General features: G+C 34.0%; 1 protein-coding gene across 1 annotated transcript; it reads left to right on the forward strand.

The window, feature by feature from the left end:
- Window positions 1–1,680: 1,680 nt before the first annotated feature.
- LOC120091354 (strigolactone esterase D14-like) lies at window positions 1,681–3,725 on the forward strand. The gene is made up of 2 exons (XM_039049352.2): window positions 1,681–2,180; window positions 2,958–3,725. Exons 1-2 carry the CDS (start codon window positions 1,786–1,788, stop codon window positions 3,424–3,426), a joined length of 864 nt encoding a protein of 287 aa, XP_038905280.1. The 5' UTR covers window positions 1,681–1,785; the 3' UTR covers window positions 3,427–3,725.
- Window positions 3,726–23,450: the final 19,725 nt, after the last annotated feature.

Below are 23,450 nucleotides of genomic sequence, written 5' to 3' on the forward strand. Positions count from 1 at the left end.
CACTTTCTTAAAATATAATAAAGACCTATTTGATACAAAATTAAAAAATTAGTATCCCATTATAGGCTAAATTCATAATTCTTTTAATACCATAGAGATTTTTTTCCCTAAGTATAACAACAAAGAACAATAGAGCTTAAAGACAAATGTAATCGCCCATAGAGGGCAATCATCAAGCCACATAACCAAATGTTGAAATCTACAAGCATAAGAAGCTAAATCAAGAGCTACATTACTCTACGATTTACCCAAAGAAAATTAGGAATAGAGCCACGAAAATAGATATCTCGAATAGCATTAGCGAAAATCTAAATATCATTCGCTTGTCTAGTATTCCCAACCAGAAGGTTCTAAAGTATTTTAGAATCAGTTTCTATCCAAAGCGGGAAAATGTCAGCTTCAAGCACTCTAGAAAGACCATTAAATATGATAATGACCTTAATGAGCTCCATCCAGGACCCGTCATAGAAAAGTGATTCTCCAAAACAAGTATATAACATCATCATCCTTATCACGAACAATGGTATTGATGTCCACATCACTATTTCGAATGGTTTGGTTGAAATTCACTTCGAAAGAAATTGAATAGAGATCAGTCTCTTCTATAATATCTCAATGGTTAATACATACTACATGTTGATTCAACTGTAATTGTGTAAATTTCATTTGCCTCAAGAGAAGCATTAAATGAGCACAGCAGGGAAGGATAAGTAGAGAAGTTGAAACAGCTTTCTTTCACTATCAATGGGCCAATAAGCATTAAATTCAAAAAGTGGATTGCAATAAACTTTAGTAAATAGATGGGCAACTTTGTTGGACTGTATTTATGATGTTATTTGCACTTTCTGTCTTTAACCAAACCGGACCAGTCCAATAAGAATGTATCTTCCCTTGAGGAACAAAACTAAATACAAAATTACATAAAAACACAACTCACAAGCAAAAAAAAACAAGTTTAACCCTTTTTGTGGTTCCAAATACTCTTGTCCATTGTTTTCTGTTTTCTTATGTGAGTAAAGTGATTCCCCATTTTGATGGGAAATGAATGTAAGGTTCGAGTTTATAACAAGTTGATGTGTAATTAATGACACGTTTCTAATGTCATGCTTTGTGTTCTTGAGTTAGAGAGAACAATATAGATCAATGCCTATTTTTTAGATTTGTTTTTATTCTCATTTTAAGCTTTTCATCATAATTACAATTGTAGCGTGTGTGGTTCAACTTTAAGGGCCATGAAGGTATCTACCAAAAATTTTTTTAGTATAATTATAGAGGTGAGAGATCGAACTTCCAACTTGTAGAGTGAAAGATCATGTCAATTATCGTTGAGTTAAGTTTACTTTGATATCTAACCACTATTTATTGATGAAAATGTACAAACTAAAGACACAATTTATAATTATAAAGATTATTGAACTTAATTCGGTCCATTCATTTATGAAATGTACAAATTATACCTAGGGATTAAAAAATTGTTATCAAGGACTAATCTAAATAAGTTTTAAATGCTAGGTTGGAGATCCAAATGATTTTTTTCCCCTTAAAAACAACCTAAAAAATCAATTTATTTAAAATTTCCAAGATTTGCCTTCTTTTAACAACAAACTCAATTAAAAATATGATACAAAAATATCTCGAGTAAACCCTTTTTCTACTATAATATAAATACATAACTAATACAACTAGTACATCCAACTCTAAAGCTTTATATCTACATTCCATTCAATCTCCATTTCCTCAAACATATTCTCCTTGAAAAAGCAAAAGACAAAAGACAAAATCAAAATGTATGGTGGATTCAACTGTGGAGCTGGATCAGCCTTTGCTGAAGCTCTTAAGGTCAATGTGTATGGCAATGGCACCGAGACGCTCGTGTTGGCGCACGGGTTTGGCTCGGATCAAAGCGCTTGGCACTACATGATTCCCTATCTTGCTTGCTTCTTCAAAGTGGTGGTTTTTGACTTGGTTTTTTCTCCAAATGTGAAGCTTGAGCTTTATGATGAGAGGAAGTACTCAAGTTTTGATGGATATGCCAAAGATTTGGTGTGTGTTCTTGATCATCTCCATGTTAAGAGAACTATTTATGTCGGACATTCCATGTCTGCTATGGTTGGATGTGTTGCTGCAACCTATAGGCCTCAACTCTTTCACCATCTTATATTGTTGAATGCCTCACCAAGGTAATTACCTCTCTAAAACTTTATTTTGTTTTTGTTTTGTTGGATAAAGAATTAAAGTGGTTATTAAGGTGTACTTAAAGGATCTTTTTTTCGCTACTTTGTTTCGTTGGATAAAGAATCAAGATTAAAGGAGGTCTTGTATTGGTTTGATCCTCTTTAATTTTTCTATTTTTGTTGGATAATGAAATCAAGATCATAAAATATTAAGACAATTTATTTTTCCTTCTCACTTAATATGAGAAGATGTACGAATTTTCCTTATTCGACCTCTTTACTTCTCCATTGTTGGATATTTTGTTTTTAAGTGAAAAATATTTCCCTCAAAAGCACTTCATTTTTATTTTTCTTAAATTTGTAAAATTTTGTTTATTAAAAACTGCTTTTAATGGGTAAAATCACTTTCTAAAACTTTTAACCAAATATTAAAATTTTGGATGAAAAAGGAAAACAATTTTAATAATCTCCATGAGCACTATAAAAAGTATGCCAAACTTCTCATCATCAAATTTTCCATTTTATACCAAAATATAAAACATCTAAAGAGGTTTAAATCTTGAGTTATTGTTTTAAATGGTAAAACTATTAAAAATATTTTTAAATATAGTAAAATGTTACTATCTATCCGTGATGACATCAATTAGTGTCTATCACGAATAAACAGTGACATTTTGTTATATTTTTTTTTTGTAAATAAGTTGACTCATTTTCCTATATTTGAAAACAATTTTTAATCTTTATGATTTTGATTATTCTACTGTCATTTTTTTTTTACCTTAGGTATCTCAATGCTGAAGGATATTTTGGGGGATTTAAAAGGCCACAAGTTGATGAAATTTTCAAACAAATGGATAATAACTTCACAAAATGGGTCAAAGAATTTGCTCCATTTGCAGTGAGAGTAAATGATTCTAAAGCAATGGCAGAGTTTGAGCATTCTTTGGGAAGAATGAACCCAAAAATTGCTCTTAATGTTGCAAAAATGGTGTTTTTAAGTGACTTAAGAAAGCTTCTACCAAAAGTAAGGACTCCCACATCCATTATTCTTACAGAAAAGGACAATATTGTCCCAAAATCAGTTGCATTTTTCATGAAATCAAATATGGGTGGCAATTCAAATGTGAAAATATTGAAATCTGAAGGCCATTTCCCTCAACTAACAGCTTATCCTCAGCTTTTGAAAGTTCTGAGTAAAGTTCTTAAACTCAAGGAGTACAAGAATTATTCTCGAGACGAGACAACGGATTGAGCTCGTTATCGTTCGTGATATCAATAATCGACCGAACAGGGGATCTCACTTGAAAATTCAGTTGAATTTCTATCATATGTGTGTTTGTTGTTTGAAGAGAATTATTAAATTGATCAAGTTATCTTTGGTTTTTCATTAAATTTATTTTCATGTTGGTTGTGTAATGTAAACATCATTATGTTTGACCATAGCTTTCTTGGACTCTCAGCTATATATTTATTACAAAAAGAGATGTCTAAAAAAGGGGATGAATTGAATGTATTATTTTAAAATGCTTTAGTCAATATAATTTGAAATCACTCTAGATCTACACCAACCAACCACCGGGAGTTATTAAACAGTTGATGCTATGAAAGAAATGACTTCAAAATGGAGTTTCAAAATATAGACAAATAAAAAAACATAAAATATAAAACAATAAAGAATAATTGACACACAAATTTATTTGGTCACTAACAATTTTATTAAAGAGAATTGTTGGAATGCCTTGAATTTGTTTGTTAGTGCTTCGAACAACCAAGTACAGGGGTCTCGCTGACCGTATTTAGCAAACCTATTCAAAATTCGTATTTAGCATATTTATTTATTTGTAATTATTTATGATTATGACCCCAAGGTTTAGAATAGTGCGCTATATAAACTCTCTAACCCTAAAGGCGTCGTTTTGATGTAATTTTCTGAAAACATTCTCTCTAATAATACCGTTCTCCTTCCCGTGGACGTAGCTAACATACCGTAAGTGAACTATGTATATCTATGTGTCGATCTTCTCTATCTCTACGTTCTTTTTTGTGTTCTTTAATTGTCGATTTTCGTAACAAGAATAATTCAGATTACAGAACATATGCTGCTCTAGGATTAGAGAGTTTCTCTAGACCCTATGGTAAAAATCATAAATAATGTAAACATGCCAAATACGAAAATAACTTAGGTTTGGAGAGCAACCCCACCAAGAGCATATCACCCTTAAAATCTGTAGTTGATCGTTCATAGCACTAGATAAATAGATTGAAAGCATTCTAAGAGAGATATTGTTGCCAAGATGGGAAAATAGACTATGGAGGATAAAGAGCAAGGTTTCATTTTAAATTTGCAAATAGAAAAAAAAGTTGCAAATAATAAAAAGCATTTATAAAAAAATGCTATAAGATCAATTTATGATATGAAATTAAAGGCATTGAGAGAGTTCTAATATACCCCAAATGATATGAAATCAAAGAAACTGAGAAAAGCTCTGGTACTAGAAATGACTTGGAAAACATTTGTAAGAACAAACACCTTTTGAACACACATGACAACTCCTCCCCACATATGGGAATTTGGTATCAATGCCCAAATGAAAAATTACTCTCTTTTTAGAATGAGCATCTACTTGCGTCATTGTTGGTGAAATTATAGCAAACTTTCGAATGGTGGCCCTTGATAGACACTTTTCGCAAATTACTCTAATTAACTCGACACTTGATTCTACTCTCGCTCGATCTCTTTTACTTGTTTTCGATTCTTGTTTCATTATAGAGATAGAGTACAGATGAGTAAATAAGTTATGTTTCTGTTCAAATTTAAAATATATAGAGCAAGAATCGAGAATGAGTAACGAGTGCGATAGCGGAAGCAAGTGTCGAGTCAACGAGAGTAAGAGTGCAGCGAGATTGAGTGTCAAGGGTCACTACACATATTTCACAGGGTTGTTATACGATAATTTCACCATATAGTGAAACACGCAGAAGGTAAAAAAAACTAATTAGTTCGTCCTTTTTATTTGGATCCTAAAAAAGGGTCATCCATACAAAATTTTTTACACCTATATAGTAGACATGAAGCGACTCAGGGAAAATAAGAAAGGACTAAATCTTGATGGTCAAAGCTTTGAATAGAGAGAACTCGTCCTCAATCAAAAGTTGAAACACTTTGTAAGTTTGATGCTTAATTGAATGTTTTTAAGGAATATATAATCTAGGTAACATTACTTTTTTGGTCTTTGAGTTTTGAAAGTATAGATACATTTATTTTCTCATATTTTAAATTAGTCATTTTAGTGCATGAGTTTTCAAGAAGGTCATTCTACTAATAAAACTATTACACTTAATCAGAAATTTAACTACACAAGCTGATGTGGCAAGATCACATTGAACAAAAAAATTATATTTTTTAATCCTTCATTATTCTCTCTCAAGATAAGAAATTTCACTAAAAATGACCAATATGAAATATGAGGGATCAAATGTACTTATAATTTAAAATTCTGAGTCCAAAAAGGTAATTTTTCCTACCATTTAATTAGAAGAGATTGAATAACAAGTCATTTGAGTTGATGACATTTCTAATCCTTACTGGTCAGTATTTAAAGTAATTTTTATTCCAAAGAACTGAATTATTACAGGAGAGCATCTCATTTCCTTATATTCATCTCTTGGAATTCCTCCCAAAACTTCTAATTATTCTTGTGGATTTGATCATATAAATTTGGAAAGATTAAATTATAGCATTTTGGGATAACTCTGAAATGATTAAAATCACTTTAATCATTTAAAAATATAAAATTTAAAAATAAATTATTTTTGAGTGATTAAAAGTGTGTTTTGAAGTAATTTTCAACATAATAAACAAGCTCGACTTGATAGAAATAAAAGATGATCGACTTGATTTTGTTAATGAATAATAACAATCATTTTAACATAACAATCATTTAAAATCACTTCCAAATATGCTCGACCTGATTTTGTTAATAAACGCGAGACAGATTGTAATAGTGGGGAAAACATAGTAAGAAAAGAGAAACATGTTGTAGGTGTAAAAGCAGGCTAGTGGTACTCCCATAATACATTTTGAAATATATAATAGAATGACATTTTTGTAATTAATTTTAATAGAAATAAAAGATAGTAAAAAACTTAATTAACTATAATTTTTTAACACTATAAATAGAAAATGTAAAACAAAATCGTAGTCAAAAATATAAATTTTAAAACATAGAAATTACATAGAATCAAAATTTGAAAAAACGATAGGATGACTCGTCACTCGATATGCGGATGTTAAACAGAAAGCACTGTCAATAACTATAACAAGAAAAATACCAACAACAAGTAAACAAGTAAAGGCACACATTAGTTGGTAACCTAGTTCGGTGATAAACACTTTGGCACTTGGCAGTGTCTGAGACTCCAATCACGACGATATCTTTCCTCACGTTAGCGAACTCCCTTCACTGATGAATCTTAGGATCTCTCTAAGATGGAGAACTCCTCCTCCGAAGCTGAGACTTAAGCTCCCCCTAAAACTGAGAATCCCTTCTATGGCAGTTGTGGCTTAGGCTCCCTCTACGACATTGAAAATCTTTGATGTGTTGCACTCAACGGATGAACAACTTGCACAACAGAATAGTGAGCAAATGAACAAGAACAAGATGTAGAATAGTGTGGCCGAAGTATAGAAATCATCTTGCTTAATTAAACAAATGTGACGACTCTAAATAGTATGCAAAACTCTCTTTAAAATATGGAATCCAAATAAAGGAAACGAGTCCTCATTTGGAATAAAAAGTCATGCTTCAAAAAAAGAACATATCGGATTAAATATCACAATCGGATATTTTCAGGTAAGAAAAATATTCTGATGTCACAACTAGATTTTAAGACTTTTTGTGAGACATCTGCAGAACCATTATCTTAGAGAAAATTATAAAGCCAATAAACCATATCTCCAACAAACTCCCCCTTTGGCTTATATTCTTTTTATAGGCAGGACAAAGAGGCAGGACAAAACAAACTACTATTCAACAATAAGCATCCTGACAAAAATAATAACATCAATAGTAAAACAAAAAATAAGCCAAAACATATCAGTCCCCAGAGCAAACAAAAAACAAACCAAAATCATGAACAAAATTTAGAACCATAACCAACTAAGAACAACATTCAGATATAATTGAAACTGACCAACCATTCCCCCTTTCTAGCTGTAAAAAAAACCAAAAACATTAACTCCGTGGTTGAGAAGAGGAAGCTTCTACATCCCTAGACAAGACAAACCACATAATCAATAAAACCTTATCCACTTCAGCTTTTCTCTTCTGAAGCTGGTGCACCAAAGACTCAAGGTCATGAGATTCAACAGAAAGCAGTTGGAGAATATGACCACTAAACGAAGAAGCCATTACTTGACTTGAGCCATCAAGATGATAAGTTATCATGGTAGTATTTAGATCAAGAACATAGTGGCCCTGTAGGAGCTTAGGGTCGATGGAGAAAAGACTTGAAAATGGTCCAATAACTTCTAAAGCAGTGAAAAGATCAGGCTTCTGAGATAATAGGATACCACATATAAGGCAAGGAAAACAAATAGACAATTCAAGAGTTGTGGATCCATGTGTCATTTAATCTGGTTGAGTACAAATACATCATAATTGAACTGTGCTCTAGTCCCAACTTGATACATCAAAGTAGCAAGAGCAATGGATAAACTAGATTTATGCGAAGAAGGGCACCAGCTATAAATCCCAATCCTATGCAGAAGAGTATATTTAACATTTAAACAAGCTGTAGGCAATTGACCCCTTCGTGGCCAAGTGGAACGAGCTTCTCCAATCAATTCAAACACCAAATCTCTTAGAGAAGGATGTTGTTTCCTCACATTTTCAGGCACATTTCGACAAAGAAATTGGTTGATCACGGTAGCAGAGAAAACAAACGAATGGCACCTAATGTGTACCCTCTAAAAATCTGGGCTAGCTGAATCAAAAAAATTTGAAAAAAGATTCACAATGAATTCACGCACCAATGGGGGATAGTAGGGTCCTAAGTTCAAAACAGTTCTTTCAAGACTAGCAGTTTGAATCAACTCCACAGACTTAACACACTTTTGAGTACAATCAGATAATTCTTTCTCATGCACAATATTGTTTAACTACATACTTCCATAGGCTTGCACTTTCTTCAGTGTGAAAAGAGACCCCATCTAAAGGCACAAAGGGAACATTAGACATGGGTGGCTATTTTCTTTTGGTCTGAGTCGTGAACCTAGTGACTCGAGCAAAACTTGTAGCTTCATTGTTTGAGCTACTCTTGAAACCCTAGTCAAAGGCTTCCTCAGAAGCAGTTTGCTCAGTATCATTATTAGATGACTCAGAGGAGGTATCAACACTAACATTAACAACGCTAGAAATACCAGCACCAACAACAGCTTTCTTAGATCAAAGAGTAGCAATTGATATTGTCTTCATCATTAGAATGAGTGGAGTGGAGAGAATTCTCATGACTCGGATAGTTAGATTCAGTGGCAACTTTAGATTCAACAATATTTTTCAAATTCTCAGGAGTCGTAGAGCAAATCAGCATTATCAAGATTTTGATTTGGTAAAGTGGAAGACTCATACGGAGTCTTGACATTTTCTTCAACAGTTTGAGCCTCGTCACTAGGCCCATTACCAATGATAGCCAAAACCATAGGAGCACATTACGAATCAATAACATTGAGAACAAAGGAGGTAAAAACGATATTCTCAACGATAGACTTTAAAATAATTTCATAAGAAGCATTCATACCTTCAATTCCTTCTAACTCAACAGTAGTCTCAACATTACCAAGTACTGACATTACAGTTGAAGTAAGAACAAACATTTTTTCAAACTCATAACAACCCAGAATAGTAACATTAGAACCCAAATCAGAGGTAGAAGTATGAACAGAAGCATCAACAAAACCAGAACCAGATTCAAGATTATCAGCAACAACTAAACTACCCTTGGAAACCCTAGCATTTGTTGGAATTGATGTCTTAATTCTCCCAGAATCTCATAGTTTGTAAACATTGTACACATTGTAATTAATAAAATAAGAGTTATTTTATTTTCATTTACTCATATCCAATAAATGAAGATCCGTGGTTATTTTATGTAAACTAAGCATGTATATGAGATATACAAGTGGATCATGCCTTAAGTAATAACCTAAAAAGTCTGTAGTATAAGGATAAACGAGGGATACCTTATCCTAGTGACACTACGGATACGATTCGCTTTGTAGAAGTTTACAAGTGTTGTGAACTACTATAGATAGTCCGATCCTGACCATTCATGTGGAGACATGCGAGCAGGGGTGTCCTATACAAAGAGTTTATATAAGACCGGATTATGAGATGATTCGTTTTTTTATATGTTGATAATTGAGACTTACATCTCATTAAAACGATCATAGGTGATCAGTATAACACTGCTTATGAGGGCGGTCCTTTGATTAGTATGGGTGAGAGTGGCCAGATTGTCAACTCAACAAGCCTACCTTTTTGAGGATTTGTCTGATTGGAGAGTTGGGAACTCAATCCACAAGATGGAATTACTCCTTCCCCGAAGTAGGGGTAAGTAGATAGACTGCTCTCTTAAGGGCTGAATTCGAGTCTTGAGCATAGTGGCCACACTTTCTTTTTGGAAGAGAGGACCTAGTTTTAGTAGGACCATGACTTATTATTCATTAGAGAAATCTGTGGTACTTAAGGAGTTAGATGTAACTATAGAGGCAAAACGGTAAATTGGCCCAGTTATACTTACGAGCGATCTATGAAGGGTTATCGCACTGTTGATTGGTTAATATGACACAGAAATATATCTGTAGTGAGAAAAGTGCAGTTATCGGTCTTTAGTGGAGTGCCCGACAGTTAATGGATGGTGGATCTCGTGACTAAAGAGTTTAACCAGTTTTTCACGTACCGCTGGAGCTTCAAGCTACAGGTCCATAAGGTCTCCGTGGTAGCTCAATGGATTCAAGTTGAGAATCAGATTTTGGGGTTGATTTGAAGTGTTCAAATTAACAAGAGAAAATTCAATTAGATATGATATAATTGGTGTGATGTATAAGATACATCAAGTGGAGGAATTAATGTAAATATGATTAACATTAAGTACCATAAAATAGAAAAAGAACTATGGTTTATATGTTTTATGAGATGAAATATTAAAACTGTAGGTTATAAATATAATATGATAAGTTGGTTATCATATTTATTTATAATATATTAATTATATGATAATTAAATTCTTTTTCTCTAATAACCAATTGAGTGGGAGGTTATTGAAAGTTTATGGTAACCGTGAGATAAAATGTAATTTATTTTCCTAATTTTAGAGGTTGCCTCGTTCGGAAAGTACTCACGGAGATAAACTATCAAGTGAAAAAGTTTCACTAAGCAATAGCATTGAGAGACCACACGATCAGCTAAGCGATCGCTTACCTTTGACTATACGATAGTCATTTAGTTGATCATTGATACATGATCGAGTGGCTAAGTCTATACGATAGGCTGTTATTTACTAAACAATCGAGCACGTCGTCTATAAGATAGACCAGCTTCTTATCTTCTACTTGTTCGATCATAGACCTTCAGTCTCTTCCTCAAGCCAAGATCATACAGAGCCCACAACTCTTGGATTCTCACACCGAGAATACCAAGGTAACGATTGTGGTAATGTTCTCACTCAGTTCGTGGATCGAGTTAGATTCGATTGGGGTTGAGGAGCTATTGGTTGTGTTCATTGTGTTCGTGGTCATGTTGTTCCGATTGTTACATTCGAGAGTTATTGTCTTTGGACACATTGTAGATTGTTCGAGGGATTCTTGAAGAATGGTTCTTCAAAGGTATGCATCCTCTATCCCTTGTATCATCGTTTAGCATGCTGTAATTTCATTTTTTGCATGACCCGTTAGTTTCCATTTAGACTATAATTGTTGTGTTTAATTAGAATGGAATTTGGAAAGATCCTTTCCGCTGCTCGTGGAAATCCTCGTATTTGATTTCCTTCAGCATCTACGTGAGTTTTGACAAAAAGTTCAACAAATTCCTTAAGGTTTATTTTCTTTCTCTTTAGATTCAAATGGTTGGCTAGCTCTTGATCGTCTTCTTTTTGCTAAGGGAGGTGGAACTCCAACTTCCTTATTTTCAACAGGAAAACCCCGCACACGAACACCGTATTTGTTTATAGAGGTCGGTGGAACATTATCTACAACATGCATCTTGCACTTGACTTTTTCTTTATATCTCACCATTTTTCTATCAGAAGTGTGAGCCCTTTGACGAGTACTCACTATTATAAAAGATTATGTAAGATAATTAAAAACACAATTTTTGAATAGAGACAGTTGGGGGAGAAAGAAACCCACGATGCAATAAGGAAACCTGTCACGTTTGAATCTCCTGCAATTTAATTTCAAACAATACTTTGAAAATAAAATCTGTTAGACTTCCTTGAGTTCTCAACAACCATAATTAAGGTGGTTAATTGGGTGATCTACTTTATGACTTCCACGTTCAATGGGCCATATTTTCTGCTGTATGACCCATGACTTTAATTTCTATGCTTTAAAAACATAAAGGCCCAAGGTTGCCCTCAGGGCCTCAAAACAATCAACATTAAGAGCCTTAGTAAAAATGTCATCTATTTGATTTTTTGTGTTAACGTGCTCTAAAACAGTCTATTTACTTTCAACAAGGTCACGAATAAAATGGTGTCTAATGTCTATATGCTCAATACGATTGTGTTGAATTGGGTTTTTGGATATATTAGTCGCACTTATATTGTCACAGAAAAGTGTCATGGCATCTTGTGAGACATCATACTCCATCAACATCTGCTTTATCCAAAGTAATTGAGTACAACTGCTCCCTGCTGCAATATATTCTACTTTAGTTGTAGACAAGAAAACACAATTTTGTTTCTTGCTAAACCATGAAATCAAGTTTTTCCTTAAGAAAAAGCAACCTTCGGGTGTACTCTTTCTATCCTTTAAGCTACCTACCCAATCAGCATCATAGTAGCCAACTAGAGAGTTACTAGTATTAAGGGTATACAACAAGCCATATTCGCTAATGCCATTTATGTATTTGATGATTCTCTTTACATTGAGTAAATGACTGTTTTTAGGACAGAACTGATATCTAGCACATACACCAACGACAAAGGCAATGTCAAGTCTACTGGTAGTCAAATAAAGCAAACTCCCAATGATACTCCTATAGAGACTTTCATCAATATTAGTTCCCCCGGAGTCTTTTGACATTTTTACATGAGTTGGAGCTGGTGTTCTTTTAGCACGGGCACTTTCAAGGCCATATTTCTTCACTAAATTCTTGACATATTTGTTGTGAGAGATAAAAATTTTCTCATTTAGTTGTTTTATTTGAAATCCCAGAAAATAAGACAATTCTCCTACCATACTCATCTCAAATTCATCCTGCATCTATTTCATAAAGAGCTCAACCATCTCTTGAGACATTTCTCCAAAAATAATGTCATCTACATAAATTTGAAAAATCACAACGTTTTCATGAGATCTCTTCACAAAGAGTGTTTTATCAACTCCTCATCGTCTATACCCATTGTTGACAAGAAATTGAGTTAAATGCTCTTACCATACTCTAGGAGCCTGTTTAAGGGCATAGAGGGCTTTGTTGAGTTTATACACAGGCTCAGGGTGAGAAGGATCTACAAATTCTTTGTGTTGAGCAACATACACTTCCTCATTTAGAAATCCATTCAAGAAGGCACTCTTCACTTCCATCTGATATAATTTAAACTTAAAAAAACAAGCAATGTTGAGCAAGAGTCTGATGGCATCTAATCTTGCAATAAAAGCGAAGGTTTCATTAAAATCCATGCCTTCAACTTGAGTGTATCCTTGAGCCATTAATCTGGTTTTATTTTTTTTTTTTTGTTACATTTCAATTCTCATCAGTCTTATTCTTGAAAACCAACTTTCTACCAATAACATTCACATATTCAGGCCTGAGGACAAGAGTCCATACGTCATTCCTCACAAATTGTCCAAGCTCCTCTTGCATGATATTGACCCAACGTTCATCTTCAAGAGCTTCTTTGACACTTTTTGGTTCAAGAGGGGAAGTGAAGCAAATATTGATTATCATGTCAAGGTAATTGATTTTATCCTTCCTTTTGGTCGTCACTTCTTCTTCAAGGTCCCTAATAATGTTACTAGAGGGATGATTTTTACGAACCCTACTGGAAGGTTGTTTGTTACTAGCTTCTGCCTGCTTTGAGGTATTCTGGGTAATCTCCACTGGAATTTCTAAGTTCATGTTTGAAAGCATGTCAGACAAGATGTTAGGCACATTAGTATTAACAACTAGAGCGATGTTGAGATTTTCTTCTTCAATAGAAGGAGAACCGAGGAATGCAACATCATCATGAATTACAACGTTAATAGTGAAGGACTATGAAGTCCGAAGCGGAAGTGGGATTGGTCCCAATTTTAGTTTTTCACAGAATGTAAAGTACAGAAAATATAAAATATGCACTCAAGACAAAAGTTATAACATGCTTCAAAAAAATAGAGAATCGAAGAAATTTAAGGTTAGTCACACTTACCTTTGAAGCCAAATAATTCATCACAAATTTCCTCTCAATCGGTCATGAACAAATCTTCCTCCTTATGAATCAAGATCAAAACTCAATTCCAATTTGGAACGCCACTAAAAGTGAGACCTCCATATTCTCCATAGGGGTTCAGAATCACAGGAATGTGTGGGGCTCTGTGATCTTAATTTTGAGAGAGATTGAGAGGAAAAATTTTAAGAGAATTTCTCTGAGAATTTTCTTGGCAGAGAGTAGTCAATTTTGAGAGATCACTATTTAAAAAAAAAAACTTTCTGTAACAAATCTAAACAAGGATTTTTTTTAAAAAAAAAAAATTAAAATCACCTACATCCCATGTAGGGATTTAGAGAGAATTGTGGAGGAAGTTACATAACTCCCTCTCAATTCTAATTTTTTAAAAAATATTATAAAGTTATATATTTATATATATTTATAAATATAACTAACCTTATGTTATATCGAATATAACATATAACATATAGTTTATATTATATTTAATACAATATAACCTATAATTTGTACTTCTCTTAATAACTTGTTGTATTTAATATAAATCAAATTTATATCAAATTTAATTATATGAAACTAATTCATATAATTAATATTTGAATCATATTCAACTGTTCTTTTCCTCTCAAAATAATGTATCGAATACATTATACTAATTATATCACATATAATTAATTTAGATTAATTATATCACATATAATTAATTTCTTCAATTAATCTGAACAATTCAAATTAACCTAAAATTAATTTGACACTCAATTATCCCAGTTGAGCTACCGATGGGACTTTACGGACTTATAGATTGAAGCTCCAATGGTACTTGAATAATTAATTAAATTATTTTAATTAAATTATCCAACATCCATTAACTGTCAGTCACTCCACTAAAGATCGATAGTTGCACTCTTCGCACTACAGATATATTTTGTGTCCATTGGATATAACTAGTCAACAGTAATGACCTTTCATAAATTGCTCGTAAGTATAGTTGGGTCAAAATTATTGTTTTGCTTTTGTAGTTACATCTAACTCCTTAAGTACCACTAATCCTTCTAATGAACAATAAGTCATAGTTCAACTATGACCAAATCCCACTCGGGCCAAAAGAGGGTGTGGCGCCACATTGTTCAAGCCCTGGAATTAGCCCTTAAGGGAGCAATTTATCTACTTACCCCGATATTAGGGATTGTGAGTTCCATCTTGTGTAGCTATGTTCCTAGATCATTAATTAAACGAATACCTAAAATGGTAGGCATATTGAGTCGGCGAACTGGCCACTCTCACCCATGCATATCAAAGGACTGTCTTCATAGTACTCACTCAGGATTTAGGTCATGCCATCTATGGTCATTTTGGTGAAATAAAGGTCTCTACTATTAATGGTGTTATATAATGAGACTACTCATTTCATGGTTCGATCTTATACAATCCTTTTTTGTATAGAACAGCCCCGCTTACATGTCTCTACATGAATAATTAGGATAAGATCATTTGTAGAACTTTACAACAATTGTACCATCTATAAAATGGGTTGTATTCATAGTGTCACGAGAGTAAGATATCCAGCCTTATCCATTTGCTACAGACCATTTAGGTTATCACTTAAATAAAATCCATCTGTATGTCTCCACATACATGTTTAAGCTACGAAAGATAATCTTGGATGTTTGTTTATTGGTTTTGTGGGTTAATGCTACTAAATGTCAAATAAAATACCTTAGATTTTATTAAATAAATAAACTATTTGTACAATACAATTACAAACTACAGGACCCATAAGATTTAGGGCATCAACCCCAACAAATAGACTCCATTATAGTATAAGTTCGTTTGTTGTAGACACAACAAGCTCGACTATTGGTGGAATATCCAAGAAATATCCCTTCATCAGACTTGGTATTCCATTTTCTTCTAGTTTCTCTATCAACAAGAATGTAACATATACTTTTGAAGATATGAAAGTATTTCAAATTTAGTTTTCTACCTCTCTATTTTTCATAAATAGTGCTCGAGGTTTCTGGTTGTATGAAAACTCTGTTATTTTCATCAGTCATGTGTCTAGAGCTTTTTGAACATATATGACCTTTTTGAAACCAGATAATTCAGTTTTCCTTTCCCAATGATTTTTTCACAAGCACCATCACCAAATGTGACCTTTTTGAAACTGACAGATTTGAGATCGAACAAATAACTATTTTCATCAGTCATGTGTCTAGAGCTTCCACTATCAAAATACTAGTTACCTTTAGTAGAAAATATGAGCGAAGTTAAAACGACATTACATTTGTTTTGAACATTTTTCTCTCTCCGTGCCTATTTGACTCTTGTCTGCTTTTAGGTTCTATGAGAAGTAGGGAGCACATCTAGAATAGGTGGGTCTATAGAGAATATTTAGTAATTGATAGCAAAAAGGAAATTTGTCACATCCCCTCCCAGATTATGTTTTTAACCTAAGAGGAGGTGTGAGACAGCAGATGCAAACTCTCTTATGACATCTTCTGCCATTTGAACCTGTAAAACATCATAATTGTCACAGAATTCAACATAACAATAATCTGATTACAACATCATCATTCATGAGATATCTTATTACAGTCCAAACCCTGACTTTAAATCTGTAATGACTATTAAATTATCGACCACTTCTATATCAATACTTGATTAACAAACACTTTACGACAGTGGCAGGCTAGACCTTCCTTGTCAAGCAACCCGAAATCTTAGAATCCTAGAACTCTTCTACTACTTGGGGGGAGGGGGGAACAAAAATATTGGAAAACTTGAGCTAGGGAGCTCGGTGAGTGGCATAATTAAAAACATAAGCTTTTACTATGGAAAATCCATTTTCCAAAGAACTCTCTAAATCATTAGCATGTTCTTCTAGCTTTGACTTAGAAAACTCTTTTAAAACATATATTAAATAAAAACATCGTACTTTCAACTAATTTAGTGAAAACCAGAGTTCACTTAAATCATAGATCTTCAGACTTAGAACATAATATGCTAAACTGGAAGATTCATAATTCAAATATCAACTGAAAACATCCTCATAGTCTCAGGGTTTAAAACAGGCTTTTCATTAGGCTCATCAAATAATAAAATATCAACTTATAATAATAAGAACTCTGAAAACCCTGAAAGCATCTTATGAAACCATCATATAAAATATTTATACCCTTTTAAACCTTAGTTGGGTGGAGCTCCTTTTGCTCAACATTCCCAATGTCGAAAATCTTAGCTGAGGTGGAGTTCTACATCACCAATAGTGTCGATAATAATTTTACGTACACGTAGAGATTTTCCCTAGGTTACCTTCAGTTCTTTCAGCATTATTGTAACGACCGGATCCTTACATATTATGATTCGACCGCTACGACATGCATACTTAGATTTTTCTATCATGGGATGAGTTTTGGTAAAAATTTCAAAAGAACATATCTAAGATTTTATTAATTAGGTAGAAAACTATATAAAAAGTTTATTTTACAAAACACCAGGATCCATAAAACACTAGCGTAGTGATACAAAAATGCATATGCCTATAATAGTGAGTTTAATGGTTGGCTATTTGAGCGACGTCCAGTTCTGCCACCTATGCTGGGTCCTTACCTACAAAGTCTGTAAAAATAGGATGAGTATATAATATACCCAGTAAGTAGTTCTCACATAAGGTAGTGACCAAATGCACAATCACATGCAACATGTCCTGAAAACATATGATTGGGATCGAAAACATATAATAACATGTGGTGTTCAGTTATGCTTCTAAAGTAAATTTCTCCGCCCTGATAGGAAGATGAGGACTTAGGGGGGAACTAACCCATCTGATGATTATTGGGTCATGCAGTCAGTAGGGCCAGAGTCGCATCCAACATCACTAACGTAAATTTCTCTGCCCTGATAGGAAGATGAGGACTTAGGCGGAAACTAGCCCATCTGATGATTAGTGGGTTATGCAGTCAGTAGGGCCAGAGTCGCATCCAACATCAACCATTAATATAAATGTAAGATTGGACTAGAGGGGTGCAACCATACATACCCTGTTAGTCCCTAGGATAAACTTGACATAGAATTGGGTCTAGAGGGGTGCAACCATATATGCTCTGCTAGCCCTAGAATAATCTTGACATAGAATTGGGTTTAGAGGGGTGCAACCATACATGCCCTGCTACCCCTAGAAGCATAACCTTTATCTAATTAAAATTTAATCTTATGAACAAACATAATGCATGGGGTCCCTTGTTGATAAACGTATTTTAAATATGTAATGCAACATAACAATAACATAATTATGCAACATATTAAAGGTACACTACCATGAAACACTGGTGAGATAACTACTTACCTTGACTATGATCCTAGTTATTCATTATTATTCCTTATGGTTTGATCAGTAGAGCTTTCCCTCTTAAACTAAAAGGAAATTTGGGTAGCACCTCACCCGAGCTTTATCTCTTCTAACCTCACAGAACTTTCTCACTCACACTTACTCTTTCATACGATTATTTGTTACTGAGATTTGTTTGAGAATGGGTTAAATCTTCAGGCAAAGGGTCCTATTTATAGTGGTTTTTAGCTCTTCTCTATGTGACAACTTATCCTACAAATGTCTTCTTTAAAATTATTTAGGTTTAAGAATTTCTCTTAATAAGACACCTAATTTTGGCTAACGTTTTCCTTTACGTCTTCAACCTTTGTTTGTATTCAATTTTAGGCTTCTCCATGTATAATCTATAAGATCGTGGTCAAATTTAACGCATAATCCATGCTTCTGTCCAAATCTCGCTCTCTTTGTTCTCAGAATCTCGCTCTCTCCAGCTTTCTCACTGGTTTGGCTCTCGTGATTCTCACTCTCGCTCTCGCTCCCACTCCCGCTCCCGCTCTAAATCCTAGGTTCAAATTTCAGAACATATAACTCAAAATATATTCATTAAAATCCAAAAGTTCCTTCTATTAAACTCTTACATATTATTATAACTAACTTACCACAAAATTGGAGCTCTTATGTCTTCTTGAAACGCTCGGAATTCATCAAAAATCATGGGCTGCCCGATTGAACTTAGAATCTGCACTACCTTAAATCTTCTTTTATTTTAAGCACCAATTCGTGGGAGTTTTCTTTCAGAAGCGCCATACTTTCTTCCTCACTCATTCAGCTTTTAGATGCCTTAGAGATGACCTCTTTTGGCTGAGTAAAAAGGGCCAATCCGATCCTCTTTCCACAACCCATATTTATAGAGAATTCTGCATGAATTCCAACTTCCTCAATTTTGCCAAGTAGCCTCCCTAGTTGTCAATTTTCTCTTATCTGGCTTCCCGTTATCATGCCACCTCCTACTTCAGCCATAATATTTTTCTTTGACTAGCCAACATTTTACTTTCAACACATGGGAGCTTGCTTTAATGCATGGACGTTCCTTTGCTCCCAACCCATCACTAGGTTTCAAGCTTCTCAATATATGACGTGTCTCCAAGCCTATATAACCTCTATGGCAAGCCAACCAACGCACGGTTTGCCTCTCCTCAAGCCAAAACCTTCAAAGTATGGTTGTTACATAGTTTATTTCATTGGCCATTCTTTTCCTTTCAACGCATGATTGTTGCATAATTCTCAACGTATGAGACTTGTTTAAGGTGTCTTGCATGTTCTACTTGGCCTTACTCCTTAGGTTCCTTTACTCAATGCATGGTGCATCAATTTTACTCTTTCTAAGGCTTCTTTGGATGCATGGTAGTGAAGGAACTCATATTAAAGAGATCCTTGAGTGAGTGGAAGCGGATTGTCCACATTCCATTTTGATTGAAAAACAAATTTACAATAAATATACAAGATATGCATTCTAAACAAATTACAATATGCTTTTGTAAAGAAATAGAGTTCAAGAGATACTACTTTTAAAGAACTCTTCTTCTTGTAAATCCCTCGATCAGTCACAAACCTCAAACTCAGCAAACCTTGAAGATCCTCTTCAAGAATTCTCGAACCAACAAGAGACACAACCACTGAGAGCCTTTGGTATTCATAGGGTGAGAATCTTGGAGTGGTGGGCTCTGACTATTTTGGTTTGGAGGGTTTGTTTTGAGTTTAGAGGAAGATGAAGATTGAAGAAGACAGATCTCTTCTGTTCACACTATGGTATAGTTAATTCTTCGATCGTGTAGATGTTTCTCTAGAAGAAGAAGAAAACTAATTTTTCTTTTAATTCCTTTTTGCCACAAAACCAATTAACCACCCACTGAGGTGATTAGGGAGAAATTAGGAAATATTATCCAAAATAATAAAAATAATATAAATAAATATGATAATTAATTTATCATATCTTATATTAAACTATATGTTATATCAAATATAACACATAACCTATAGTTTTAATGTTGTATCATATACAATATAAACTATAGTTCATTTTCTCTATTTTATTGCATTTAATATAAATCATATTTATATTAAATTTAACAACTATGAATCTGATTCATAGAAAATATATTTGAATCTCATTCAAATATTTATTTCCTCCAATTAAACTATAATGTATCAAATATATTATAATTATATCATATATAATTGAATCAATTTAATTAATCATATATAATTAAATTCTCTCTTATTAATTTGAACAATTCAAATTAACCCAAAAACTGATTCTCAACAAAATCCTTTTGAGTTACCAAGGAGACCTTATGGATATGTAGCTTGAAGCTCCAACAGTATGTGAATAATTAATTAGACTCTTTAATTACATTATCCACCATCCGTTAACTATCGAACACTCCATAAAGACCAACAGTTGCACTCTTCACACTATAGATATATTTTTGTGTCCATTGGATATAACCAATCAACAGTACGATGACCCTTCACAAATTGCTCGTAAGTAAAGTTGGGTCAAACTACCGTTTTGCCCCTATAGTTACCTCTAACTCCTTAAGTACCACTGATCCCTCTAATGAACAATAGCTCATAGTCCTACTATGAAAAAATCCCTCTCGGGTCAAGAGAGGGTGTGGTGCCACATTGTTCAAGACGCGGAATCAGCCCTGAAGGGAACAATTTATCTACTTAACCCCTACTTTAGGGAATGAGTGAATTTCATCTTTTGTAGTTGTGTTCCCAACTCCTCAATCAGATGAATCCCCAAAATGGTAGGCTTGTTGAGTAGGCAATCTGGCCACTCTCACCCATATAAATCAAAGGACCGCCTTCATAGGCAGGAGTTCAGAACTCACTCAGGATTAAGGTCATGTTATCTGTGGTCATCCTGGTGAAATGAAAGTCTCTATTATGAACGACATTATATAATGAGACTAAGTATTTCGTGGTCCGGTCTTATACAAACTCCTTTGTATAGAATATCCCCTCTCACATGTCTAATACATGAATGATCGGTCATGATCAGATCGTTTGTAACACTTTATAACATTTGTAACACCATAAAACGGGCCATACTCGTAATGTCACCAGGATAAGGTACCCAACCTTATCCATATACTGCAGACCATTTAGGTTATCACTTAAATATGATCTACCTATATGTCTCCACATACATGTTCAAGTTACAACGATAACCTTGGATGTTAGTTTATTGGTTTGTGGTTAATGCAACTAAAATATCACATATTTTATAGACAAGTGAATAAAATATCATATATTATCAATCACATAAGAGTTTGTTCATACAAGATTTACAAACTATAGGACCCTATGAGATTTAAGGCATCAACCCCAACAGGTAGCTCTTGCCATGCGTTCAACTTCCTCTCTTTTCCTCCTTCCTTAGTTTTTAAACTCTTCCTCAAAGCATGCTTTCCCTACTTGAATTCAAAGCATAATTATTATGTTTTTCATTATGCTATGTGTCCAAGTAGGCTATTTTTCTTAGGATATGCATCCACTTGGCCTTCTTTAGGGTTTCTTGGTGTACCTCCTTCCCAAATGGTTATCTCATGCTTGTCTATGCTTCGAAGATAGCCTTCTCTACACCCGAACTTCTTGATCCCCACCTATGCATTGAGCATCCTCTTGACCATGATTTTAATGCATGGTTGGCTTTTCCTTACCTTTAATTAACTTGGCCAACCATATCTTGTCTTTCCCTTATTCATTACCACACATGGCCTACTTAATGCACCTTTTCCCATTTAACTACCTCCAACGCATGGTTGCCCCCTTTTGGAAACACTTAGCCATTTATTCCCATGCTAAGTATCTTTGTATGTATCCACCTCCTAGAGTATACCTATCCTCGACTTAGCTAACTCAAACCTTCCTCCTCAAACTCTTCAAAGGCCAACATAAGCCTTGCTTCTAAACACTCCGACCAATGTTCACGAGTCACTCTACATCGAAGAGTCCTTAGGGAGAAGTTTTGGAGGTTACAATGTTTGTGCCCCACCTTTCCACAATAGTGACAAATCCATCTTGGTTTAGTCAAGTGGTTATCTTTCAATACAATATTGTCGGTAGATGTACCTGTAAAGTCATAAGACTCTAAATCTTCAACTCTAACAAACTCAATCTTTTGCTTCCCTTTTAGTTTTAACTGATTATAATGCTAACTTCCTCTTTTAGAAAAGCCAAGCCCAGAGTTATTACCAGTACTTTTCTTTTGTCAAAATTTTCTCCAGAGATTCAGTACCAATGTTTAACATTCTGACATTATTGCATACTGAATTCTTTTGTGCTTTAACTTGAGAGAGTTAACGCTTCAAATATGCAATAGTAGACATAAATCTATAATTGTGAGCTATCAAAGTTTCAATTCTTACTTTCTGCACATCAAGGGCTTTCTGATCATCTTGCCATTTGAGAAAAAAAGCTTGATAAGAAGGATCTGTAGACTCAACTCCTGTAGTATCATGATCATTTTTTGTATACACATCATATTAAGAAATATCACATGATGAGGTGTTAGGAGAGATGTTACTATCAAGCACTTTAACATCATCTTTTGAGTCACCGCTATCTTCAGATTCAATATCAGACAAAGTTAAAACATAACCTTTGCTCTGTCTCTTCAGAAAAGTGGGATATTAGCCTGAATATGATCAAATCTACCACACTCTCTACATTTTAAGTTCTTTTTCTTGTGAAAAAGTATATTACCTGACTTGTCAGGTTCTTTCTAACTATTATGAGATCTGAATTGATTGGGGGGAGTAGAACCTCTAAATTTATTGTTACTATAATAGCTAGACCTCTTACCGAAACGTTTGAGCATACGGTTAAACTATTTTGAAAATAATGAAATTGATTCAGTAAGAGATTTTTCTGATTCTTTATGTTGAAAATAAGGTTATTAACCTAGGGGTATTTATGTAATTGTATAGACCCCTAGGGTTTTCTACTGTCTAGTGTCCCTATGTATTCAGTGTACAGATTTAAAAGAATAAGAAAAAGTCTTTATATCGTGGTTTTTCTTCCTATATTAGGGTTTCCATGTAACCTTGTGTTATTCTCTTCCCTATTTTTATTTTTAACATGGTATCAGAGCTAGGTAACGAAACCCTAGGCGTTATGGAAAAGAATCAACCCCAATCTTCTTCTATTGATGGATCTTCGAGTTTTGACATGAAAACGGCTATTCGAGCAGCTGTAAATGAGTGTTTTCAAGCAGTTCTACTAGAGTTACT

Source organism: Benincasa hispida, chromosome 11 (assembly GCF_027475165.1).
Source record: "Benincasa hispida cultivar pf3 chromosome 11, pf3_genome.v1.1, whole genome shotgun sequence".
NCBI classification, from domain to species: Eukaryota; Viridiplantae; Streptophyta; class Magnoliopsida; order Cucurbitales; family Cucurbitaceae; genus Benincasa; species Benincasa hispida.